Source organism: Durio zibethinus, chromosome 5 (genome assembly GCF_047325235.1).
Source record: "Durio zibethinus cultivar Kanyao isolate XHJ-2024 chromosome 5, ASM4732523v1, whole genome shotgun sequence".
In the NCBI taxonomy this organism is placed as follows: Eukaryota; Viridiplantae; Streptophyta; class Magnoliopsida; order Malvales; family Malvaceae; genus Durio; species Durio zibethinus.
Genome location: NC_143166.1, coordinates 4,210,270 through 4,222,164, shown reverse-complemented (window position 1 = coordinate 4,222,164; position 11,895 = coordinate 4,210,270). Strand labels below are relative to the sequence as shown.

Genomic DNA, 11,895 nt, shown 5'->3' with positions numbered 1-11,895 from the left:
TCATTTGTAAGAAGATGAGGCATAGTTGTTTTCAAAAAGGTCATCATAAGGATCACTTCGACTGAGCACTTAGCTAATATGAATATCTTAATGGAGCTGGGCATTATGGCGCTCAAATGTTTAAAACCCATAAGGTAATAAAGGATAATTCCACATCTCATTGGTTTTTTGGCATCAATTTGATACAAGACTTTGCTTAGACTACCGAAATTTCAGATCTTAAAATAGAAAAAAAAAACAAAAAAAAAATAAAGAAGAAGAAAAAAGAAAAAAATTTAAAGAGAAGATATTTTCTATTATTACTTCATAGAGTCCTTTACAATTCCCTTCTCACTCTTTTTTTATAATCTTCTAACAGATTTAAGCTGTAACATGAGAATATCGAATACCAACAGCAACTACCTTTAACAATCATAAATAGCAATTAAAATTGAAATAAAACTACTAAGGTATTGTCTAAAATGAAGTCTTTCTGTAAGTCTAGAATTGAGGTCCAAGGTTATTCAGATAGACCCAATGACATTATATGGCTATAACCCTATGCACTATTTGGCCTATATTAATACCTCCCTTATAGAAATGATCCTTATCCTTAAGGATCAAATGCAAAAACTTGTTCTTCAATTCCAACAGAACCTATCTTGTATCATCTTCTGATACCATTATGTTGTTAGCATTATCAGCAAAGTTGTCAGCAGTAATGACATCAATGGAAAATAAGAGAGGCACTTGTAGCTTTAGAATTTCTATAATGACAACTTCTTCATGAGATGAAAACTTTTCATTTACAACAAAGGACCAGTAAAGAATGGTAACATAATAAGTAAGCTGAGTCTTTATTAGTATTGCCAAATTAACAAATTTTTTAACTATTTTGTGGCAAGCGTATAATAAAGCACCATCGACATAAATTGTAATAATTTGACCACCGCCCTTAAAATTTTTTTGTAAATGCATGAGATAAAACTCAAAGTGGAGTTCTCTAGCAACAACAACAATGTGCTATCTTAACTATTTAATGGTATAGATAACCATATGATCACATTTAGCCAAATACTTTAGCCCTTCAACCATTTTAGAAAAATAAAAAAAATCATGACTAAAAGCAAAGAACCTATAAGAAAGCATTGCCCCAACAAGCAAACCAATAAAAACTTCAGCGATCATTTTATCAATTGTTGAAATAGTAGAAACATAGCTCACAAAGCTACCAAAAAGGACAACGGACACCAAGGCTGTTAAACTAATGGTAAAACCTTCTCCAATAACAGCAATGATATTTTTTTCAGCATCAAGAGCATCAATTTCTCTTTTGTATTCTATCACTATTTGGACCATAAACATCAATAGATGATCCAGTAGTGATGGTGTTAGACATTCTAAGGACAACAACAAGACCATACTTAGCAACAAGGTTAACACAAACAAAAATGTTGGCTACGATAGCAAATATAAGAATAATGCAAGACCTATAGCCTAATTCAAGGTTAACAATGATAATATTTGTAATGCCAATCCTATAGACAATATCTTGTTCAAGGTTACATGTATTATTAATATGATAGTCAACTATAAAACTATTAATTATGCCAACCCAAAGACCAACAGTATCCCATAGGAATTGTTGTCATTTTATCATATCTTCTTAATTTCCAAGACTAAAAATGGTAAAGAAAAATGAAAGAACATCCCACTAACAAACTAGATTCTAACATTTATATGAATCGTAGCAATGATAAATCATTTCTGCAATGGTGGTTCTATTTTTTTAATAGTCTTAAACTTAACAAAACTAATCATGAGAGGATATAACCTTCAAGACAACTCATGATTAATGTCAAATGAAGGAAGGGTAGCAACAATAAGTGCAGCATATAATCTAACATAGGATCCAAAAAAATTAGACACCACTTTAGCTATAACACTAATATTATCCCAAACATTGTTAGCACCCACAATATCTAATTTGGTATAAATCTCTCCCTAAATTCTGCTAAAAAAAACCATAGATAAACTTTGAGGCTGATAACTAATGATCATTAAGATGGCCATTAGTTAAAAATACTGTATTCCAAGATGTTTTTGTCGAATAGGGTTAGTAATCAAATAAACATCAATTACTGAAATCCATAAGGCTTTATCTTTAATAAGTGTTATATAAAACCCATGCTAAAATTTTCTCCACTGCCCCATATAGATATAACCAATAATCTTAAGATTATTAGACTAAACATCATAATCATCATGCTTCAAGTCAACTACAATTACTTGAACATGTAAATGCTTAACAAGACTAGAAAATCCCATACCCATGTAAGTATCAATAGATACAAAAATCTTGCTCTCAAGTCTTATGGCATAATTACCATTCATTTTTAGAAAAAATAATTGAGTTTCTTCATATAAACCACTCTCAATAAACCCACCTATCATTTTACCAATTCCACAATAATTTGCCTCATCACTAACCCAAATAACCCCATTTGCATCATCCATCTCCATTACTAACAACCTAAACCCATAAGGATCACAAACCACCCTTAGCTTATTATCAATCACAGTCACCATCAAATAAGCCATTTCAGTCATCCTACATATATCAACATGTATAGTAACCATTTTTTTAAATATTGCATCAAGCTTAGTTCATTACATACTTCATATACTAAACCAACCCTATTAATTGGTTTTAAAACATTATCATTCATTGTTACTATACCTATATTTTCTTGTCCATAATGTTAAAGTGTATAAGAAACCAAAGTGAAAGGGTATGAAACTTTAAGTTTGACAGTGCTACCCATGACAACATAGTCAATATAAGACTTATACTCATCCTCATTATCGAAAGTAAAATATCTTTGGGTTACTATTGTCTAATGGTGTTGTCATTATCAAATTCACATCAATATATAAAAAAAAGAGTGATATGAGCTATTTAGTTTGAGGCTAGACACTAAGTTGAATAGCAAGAAAAGTGTATGATATAGAAGGTTTCTTAGGCACATCATAAAATCAAAATTCTAAATGCTTAGCTATTTTCAAAGCATGTGTCAAGGATTTGTGTCGAAATAATCTTACTGATTTGGATAAGTTAGGCTTAAGATTGTTGATGAAAAGGTTGATAGCATGTTCCTCATCCCATTGTTGAAACTAAAAAAATTCAACAAATTCTTTGAAATATTCATCTACTGTTCTAGTTTGCTTCAAGTTCAACAATCCAGATAGGGGGTTAAAGGCCATTTGAAATAGCTTCTTGAGATTTGCTCTAAACTCAGCCTAAAAATTTTTAAATCATTGGTCTTCCTTTGCATCCAGCTTTTGCAACTCATCTGACATTTGGGTCACATCTTGCTACACCTGATTGATCTCCTGTGTTGTAATTTCTTCCACCTTAGTTGCTGGGAATACCAGGAAAAAGGCTTTGATACCACTAATACGAGAGTTTGCTTAGCTTACTAGAATTTTAGATCCTGAAATAGAAGAAAAGAAAAACAAGAAGGAAAATAGAGAAAAAAAAGTAAAAAAATTAAAGAAAAGAAATTTGTTGATATTACTCTATAGAATCCTTTACAATTCCCTTCTCACTCTTTTTTTTATAATCTTTTAACAAATTTAAGCTGTAACCTGAGAATATCAGAAGCTAGCAGTAGCTACCTCTAACGATCATAAAAAATAATTAAACTTGAAATAAAACTACTAAGGTATTGTCTAAAATGAAGCCTTCTTGTAAGTCCAGAATTGAGGTCTAAGATTATTTAGATAAACCTAATGACACTATATGGCTATAACCTAACCCACTATTTGGCCCATATCATGATCTTTCACTTTGTAAAAGTGCTAACTAAATTTTTTATCCCTCTCTTTTAGGTTTTTCATTAGCCTTAATGCCAAATTATTTGCAAATTCCATAATGAAACCCATCTTTTTCTCTTCTCTTCTTAAACAACAAGAGTTTAAACCCTAAATTTAACAAATAACTCAATAACATAAAATCAAATCAACAATAATAACCACTACATAATTAACTAATAAATCACTAATCAACTCCAATTGACAATATGATGATTTTAAAAAATGGGGTTTGAGAGCAAACCTATTAGAAAATCAACTCACTATTAGCAACGCAAGTCTTCAATTTTCTAATTAAAGAATAAGATATCTATGATGCAAGCTAGTTGAAGAGCTATCGAGTTGTTGTTACTAATTAGGCCTAGATTCTTCATATAATGGGCTATTTTTCTTGGGATCAGATTAAAAGGTTGAACTAAGCCATCTAGGCACTAACTTGGGCTATAGCCCAAGAAATTTCAACATTGTCTATAATATTCAGACCTATTTTCTTCAAATAATAGGATCTACCTCTGTTTTGCAGCATTAGAAAATTCGTTGAATCAAGCCAACTATGTACATTGGCTTAAATTTTTTTTATCAAACCTATGACCCTTAACTCAAGTAATAAGAATGAAAATGTCTGTTCCTATGCAAGCATTTTACTTAATATAGTAGCATTATCTTTATAAAAAAAAGCTGTGAGTTAAAAATAGACCTACTCATTGATCATATTTGGGCCAAGCCTGGCATGATATTCTAGCATTTTAAGCAAGTTCAAGCCCTGTCAACCTAATTTTTCAGACCTCATTTTCTACCCAAACCCATTTCTACATATAATAATAAAGTTTAAATCCATCCAAAACACTAGTATTTGCAATTAGGAAAAAGAGTTTTTTTTTCAATTTTTGTAAATTATTAATTTAACTAATTTAATTAATTTTAATTGAATTTATTAGTCATTTGGGCTTGGATCCAATTTAATTTTGTTAAATGCAATTTAAAATTAAATCATTGTTTTGTATAAAGAAAAAATAGGTTTTATTATATTACAAGTAATAAAGTAAATGGGCATTGTCCATTATAAAAAATAAAGTAAATTGGCTTTGTTTTATTATAAAAAATAAAGTAAATTGGCTTTGTTTTATTATGATAAAAAAATAGTTTTTAATTTTTGAACTGGACAAAGCCCAGATTTTAAGTGGTGAAGCTCAAACCCAACCTTATTTTTTTATCAGGCCTCATTTATTTGTCTAGGCCCATTTAACGAGCTTAATATTCGTACCCAAGCCCTTTAAAATTTTAGGTAAACTTTTTGGTTCAGACAGACCGCTCGGCCCATGAACAAGTCTAGTTAAGAATAATGAAAAGAGATTACATGTTGCTTTAAATTTTAAATTTATTAAATATTAATTTTTAAAATAATTATATGAACAAATTAAAATAAAATTCAATTATGATTATCTCATTTTCAAAAAACAAAGTTCAAATTTTTGTTTCAAATAAAAAAACAAGAGAATAAAATGATGGTGAATAAGATCTATAACTCTAGAGTCTAGACTTTGAATACATTTATAGCTTGAATTTTGAAATAATATTTAGGACCATCAATAAGTGACTACTTTATATATTCTTAAAGAATTAGAAGATCATCACTCAAATTCTTTATAATAATTGCACTAATTATATTTTATGCATAATCAAATCAAGGATATGAATTTTGAAGTCTCATAAGTGGTGGTTAAGAGATTATAGTTTCTTCATTTCATTAGCTTTGCTTGGGGCCAATTCCACAAGCAGAAGATACACAAAGGTAAAGCTGCTTAAGGGTCGGGTCAGGTCAGGTTTAGTATGATATTTCAACATTTTAAAGTAAGTTTAGGCCTAATCCAACTCGATTTTTTGGGTCTCATTTTTTGCCTAAATTTGTTCCTACATATAATAATAAAGTTCAAGCCCATCCAAAATACTAGTATTTAAAATTAAGAAAAATATTTTTTTTATTTTTTTGTAAATTATTAATTTAACTAATTTAATTAATTTTAATTAAATTTATGAGTCAGTTGGTTTGGATCCAATTTAATTTTGTTGAATGCAATTTAAAATTAGATCATTGTATTAATGTTTTTTAAAAAGAAAAAATTAAGCTTTATCTTATTATAAATATTAAAACAAATGTGCCTTATCCATTATAAAAAATAAAACAAATGAACCTTATCCTATTATAATAAAAATATTTTTTATTTTTTAGGTCAAACCTAAGCTTTAAATGGTGAAACCTAAGCCTGATCTTATTTTTTAATCGAGCCTCATTTATTTGTCCAAATCCTTTTAATAGGCTTAATATTCATATCCAAGTCTTTTAAAATTTCAAATGGGTCACTTGGCACATGAGCAAGTTTACGCAAAAGTGAATGACACTTTCCAAAATAATAGTAAAATAACGTAAAACCATACCCTTTTTTTATAACAGAATGATTCATAAATAAAATGTTACAATTAAAATTTTAAATTAATATATTATTGGCATATCAAGGGATATAAAAATATAAACAAATTGAACATAAACAAATACAGTTATTTTTGGGTGGTTCGTAAGTTTATTTTTAATATTGTTCACGTTTGATAAAAAAATTGTATATTATGGCTTCATTTGTTTCATGAAAAAAAACTTTTGAAAATTGATTTTTGTATTTTTTTATATTTATTTAATAAAAAAATGAAATCAAAATGGAAAGACAATTTAAAAAAAAAAAACTATTTATGGGTACAATTGCTTGTCGAACTTGCGAGCATAGTTTTAATCAAGTCAAACCTTGAGCATAACTTTTTTTAGCTCAGACTTAATTTTATCTAATCTAAACTAATATTATATTAATAAAAAATATTTTTATTTAATTTTATGTAAAAAATTAAAATATTAATATTAACAATCTCTTAACATTTTAATTTTAAAAATATTTTTATAATTTTACTCAGGTAAAACCTTGAACATAATAATTTAAGTTTAGACTTGATTTAATCTGATATGAAATATTATTATATTAATAAAAATATTTTAATTAATTTTAATTAAAAATTTTAAATATTAACATTAAAAGTCTTTTAATAATTTAATTCTAAATATATCTATTTTGTATATAATTGAGCATAAATATTTTTAATGTTTCAAGAAGAAATATTATTATATTATTTTAATAATAACTAGTAATATATTAAATAATATTTTATTATGTTAATAATTAATATTAAATAATATATTATTATTATTTTCATAAAATGAATTTTTTAGTAATTTATCATTATTTTTTAATTTAAAGTATTTTTATATTTTACTTATTAATGTATTATATTATTATTTTAATAATAAATATAAATAAATAATATTTTTGTTATGATTTAATCATAAATACTTTCAATAAAAAATAAATTTTTTTTAATAGTATACATACTTCTAATATCTTAATAATCAACATTACTATTTTATTATTATATTAATAAAAATAATATTTTAAGAATAGTAATACTATTTGAAATATTTTTGAAATATTAATATAAATAATAAATAATTTTATTTTAAGCATTTTTATATTAATATAATATTTTTAATATTAAATATTATTATTAAAATATAATTTTTTTAATATTTATAATTTTAATAAGAAATAATTTTAATATATTTTAATCATAAATAATTTTTAATAGTTTAATAGTTATGTCATTATTATTTAAAAAATAGATTTTTCAAAAACCAATAAAAAATAGAAAACAATTTTCTTTGAATCATACAAATAACAAAAAATCTCTACTTTTTCAAAAAATATAGATATTTTTCAAAAAATATTTTTAGAAATCAATTTTCATGAAACAGACGAAACTTATATACAAGTTCAATTCGTTTAGATATTAAAATATTTGAGCTCAATTTGAGATCGATTCGTTTAAATTGAACAAATTTGTTTGTGAATATTAAAACTAAGATGTACTCATGATCATAAAAAAGAACATAAACTAATAACTAAAAAATTGATATTGCAAACCAATAACTTGGTTTTCAAAAGTGAAGGAGACATATCCATCTATAAAGAGTTTTCCAAGCCATGTGGGATAAAAAGACTATAAACAAAAGGTCTCTTCTATAATTCATTCATTGTCCATTTTAGGCAATTAAAAATTATATTTACAATAGCTTTTTTAAAAATTTATGAAAGATTTTTAATTTTTGTCAAATGTACTTTTCAATGTATTAATATTAAATTGTAATTAAAATCTTATTAAAATTTATTTAATCAAAAGTAGTCATATAAGAAAGAATAAAAACAAAATATAAATAAGTATTTATTAAATTTATTCACGAACGTTAAACGAACTTATTCATAAACATAAACAAAAGAAACAAACCTCTAATCATGCTCGGTTCATTTATTAAATGAATATTAAAATATTATTTAATATTATTTATTAAACTTAACAAATAAATATAACCTAATTATATTCACAAATAGTTTGTCAAAAACTCTATTCATTTATATCTAAAGGGATACAAAAGTGGTAGGAAGATTGGTATTTCTAAGTATATAGTAGCCTTTAACTTAAAATTTATGAAATTATAGCAAGATTTTTAAGCTTTAGTTGTCATGTTTTAGTTTGTTTGGTCATTGAAAATAATCTTAAGCAAAGTTTGGTATACCCAATCATCCAAAAAACACAATTGTCTCCTAATAAAATTAGAGTGTATTATTGTTTCCCAACATTAGTCCATGTCAAACCCAAATTTCAAGTGTTGAAGCAAATGTAGCATATCCATAAGCAAAAGGTTGTGCCGTCATGGTTATGCTGATTTTGGCTTGGTGTAAAAAAGAGATAATTATATTTTTTATATTGGAATTTTGAAAATAATATTTAAATTAGTTTCTAAAGAAATAAAATGTATATTTTACATACTAAACTTTCAAATAAAAAATTATTTTAATTTTAATTATAATGTTGTTAATTTAATTCATTTATATGGTAATTAACTAGTATAATTTTATTATATGCATATTATTTGTTAAATAAAAATATTAGATATTTTGTAAAAATTTCATGTTTATGTACGTGACAAAAAAAATTATTAATTGATTTTAAATAATTTTTTACGATTCAAATAAAAATATATTTTTTAAATTACATTAAAAAAATATTAATAATAAGTGTGATAAACTCATAATTTAATAATATTCGTCAAACATTACATATATAAATTGATATGATTAATAGAATTATAATTTAAATTAACATGATATATAATTTAAAAGTTTATTGTGTAAATTATATATTATTTGAATGGTAATGTAAATTTTATAATTTTATATCTTTAAATATTAATTTATATATTTTTTTAAATTTAAAATGTAAAAAATATAATTAACTCAAAAAAAAAAATTGGTCAGATGTGACAATCAAATATTTTGCGGTTTGATGAACTTAAACCCAAAATGCAAAGTCCCAAATAAAAGATTATATAAAAAAGGCTTGATTCTCTCCATTATGCTCAAATTGGAGTACATTTTGGTTAAGTACAGTGGACAGAGAGTCAAGTCAAGCACCCTTTCAGAGTGAAGAAATCTGGATGGATCTTCCTTTTTTTGCTGCAACACTAGAAATTTGTTTTCAAGCTACAGCTGGAATTCCAACCAATGTCCTTTCGATAGGTTGGGGACCTGGACCACCTCCTCGCCACCCATTAAATTGAGCAATTTTTAAAGTTCAGGAAACAACCACATTACCACATTATCTTCCACTTACAAACACTGCGTGTCTCTCCCGTTACTTTCATTTCTTATTCTTTTTTTTTTTTCTTTTTCAATTTTCTTGGATTTCTTCTGGTCAGTCTCTTGGTATTTTTATTTAACAAATAATAAAATTACATAAATTAAAATTTAAACTATAAGAATGTGATAATTTGATTGCAGCAATGAACCTTCAAAATCATGCTATTCCCGAATCCACATTCTAACCAAAATTATTTATAAAATAAATGGAAATAAATACTCCTAGAAAATTACTGGATTTTGAATTTTAATTTACCGAAATTTAGGCGAACATTGCTCTATAGTACAAAAAGAAAGTTAAAAGGATCTAAAAAAAAAAAAAACCTGAATTTTCCGATTTACCCCTTATGCGATCAAGGGGAAAGGTAAATTCTGCCGTTTCAACAAACCATGGTAAAATTTTTTTTTACTAAATTTCCACCAAAACTGGCCTCGTTTCTTCCGTTTCCACTTTTTCATTTTTTATGGCCTTAAAACTGATAAATTACCATGGGCCGTTACCATTTCTAGCTTTCGGCGATGACACCATTGTTCTCATCAACCGCTCCGTTTCCCTCGCCACCATCACCTTCTTCGTCGAGCCACCGCTCTACCGGCGCGCACTCGGCTTTGTGGCGCAGCTTCCAATCAAGCGCTTGACAAGCTCGTGAACAGTAATTAACTGCCCCACAAACTGAACACCTGCGAAACTCGTGCTTTCTTGTCTCCGGCTTTCCACAACCAATGTGCGAGCATAGCCTCAACCCCGGGCCAGCCATCCCTCCTCGAGCGCCAAACCACTCCGCTAAGAACCTGCTAGCCGGATGCGCCTCCGGCGCTGGCACATTGCATCCAAAATCACTCAGCAACGGGCACCCCGGCAGGGATGGATGTCGATGGTTGGGATGCGGGATCGGGTGTGGGCTCCAAGAGAGCCAAGAGCGCGTAGAGACGTTAGAAGCAGCTTCTGATGATAAAACCGACGCTAGCTCCCGGGCGTTGGCTTGGATGAGAAATCGACGGCCCTCAGCGATGTTTTGTCGGACGCCGTACCCATCCTGCAGGCAGTGGCCGAGCTCACGCAGGGCGTCGATGTGGCCAAGAAAAGCAGCTCGAGCGCACAAAGCCACACCGGCTCTGAGGTCCTTATCGCTTTTAGAGCCGCCGCTTCCGTTGAACTGAATCACAGCTAACGAGTAAAGCGCCGACGCGTGGGAGCTAATCGCCGCCTTAGCCATAAGAGAGGCTCCACTCCCTCGATTTTGTAAACAGTAGAAACGAATCTGTCGCACATCATAAAACATTTAACTTGTTAGAGAATGTCTATATTATAGACTTAACTTGATAAGAAGTAAAACAAATTTTGAATTTTTAATAAATAATAAATAAAATTAATTTATTTCCGAGTTAACTCACCATGCCGAGAGTGTAACAAGCTTCAACATTTCCGGCATCAGCACAAGTCTTCAAGAACCGGTGAGCTGAGTCGGTCCAGTTTTTGGCTTTAATGGCAAACGTTTTTGGACAGGCTTTAGATAATACCAGAGAATGGAGCGCTAAACGATTTAATCTCTTGCATCTGTTTTCACAACAAATAAATTCGTAAGAAACCAAAAAAAAAATTCCAAACTTTTCCCTCAAAAACAAGACAACCGAAAAAGTCCAGTGAAACGGCAACGCACGTAATCAAAACGTTGATGAAATCCGAAGGGCAACGAGCGGTAGAGCTCAATTTGCTGAGTATGGAAACGACAAGATCATCGGGTAAAGCATCAAACAAGTCACTCTTTCCGACAACCTCCGGCGTGAATCTTCGCCGTTTCCGACAGGCCATATTATCACCAGCGAAATCCCTCCGTTTAACTATTATCTTGTCTACACAAACATCAGCTCTTGGGTAACAAAGTCCTCTCCTTGTTCTCATTTCTCTTTCTCTTTCCCTTAGCGGCTCAAGGGGATAAAGAGAGGAAATAAAGAAGCAAACTGAGACCTTATGTATAAGAAAGGAAAGCACATAAACAAGGCTTAATTACATTCTTATCCCTACTTTGTAATCGTTTCTACGGTCAAATGCCGTTGACCAGATCCGTCCTCTCGTCGTCGGTTTTAACACTGAGAAAATGGGGAAAAAAAATCCCTATGACTTTGAGCAATCTTTTTATCCGTTTTCCGTTTTGTCTGTTTGTTTTATATGAACTCGAAGAGGGAGGAGAGAGGCATCGAGAGAAAGGTAAAAAGAATAAAAGGATTTTCACCCTCTCATCTCTTTTTT

At 28.8% G+C, this 11,895-nt stretch overlaps 1 protein-coding gene and 1 pseudogene across 1 annotated transcript; both read right to left on the bottom strand.

Annotated features, from left to right (window-relative positions):
- Positions 1-3,924, bottom strand: LOC149518691 (uncharacterized; annotated as a pseudogene).
- A 5,940-nt stretch (positions 3,925-9,864) lies between these two features.
- Positions 9,865-11,596, bottom strand: LOC111282285 (F-box protein At1g67340-like). Its single transcript, XM_022870300.2, has 3 exons — positions 11,306-11,596; positions 11,040-11,202; positions 9,865-10,906 (listed from the first exon to the last, which is right to left on the bottom strand). The coding sequence occupies exons 1-3, from the start codon at positions 11,545-11,547 to the stop codon at positions 10,151-10,153; spliced, it is 1,161 nt and encodes a 386-aa protein (XP_022726035.2). The 5' UTR covers positions 11,548-11,596; the 3' UTR covers positions 9,865-10,150.
- Between the last annotated feature and the right edge of the window lie 299 nt (positions 11,597-11,895).

Excerpts from the sequence above, each read along its gene's own strand:
- LOC111282285 (XM_022870300.2), bottom strand. The coding sequence starts at position 11,547 with ATGAGAACAAGGAGAGGACTTTGTTACCCAAGAGCTGATGTTTGTGTA. Across the intron at positions 11,203-11,305 it reads TTCATCAACGTTTTGATTAC|ATGCAAGAGATTAAATCGTT; the intron begins GTGCGTTGCCGT and ends TTGTGAAAACAG. Across the intron at positions 10,907-11,039 it reads CTTGTTACACTCTCGGCATG|ATTCGTTTCTACTGTTTACA; the intron begins GTGAGTTAACTC and ends GATGTGCGACAG.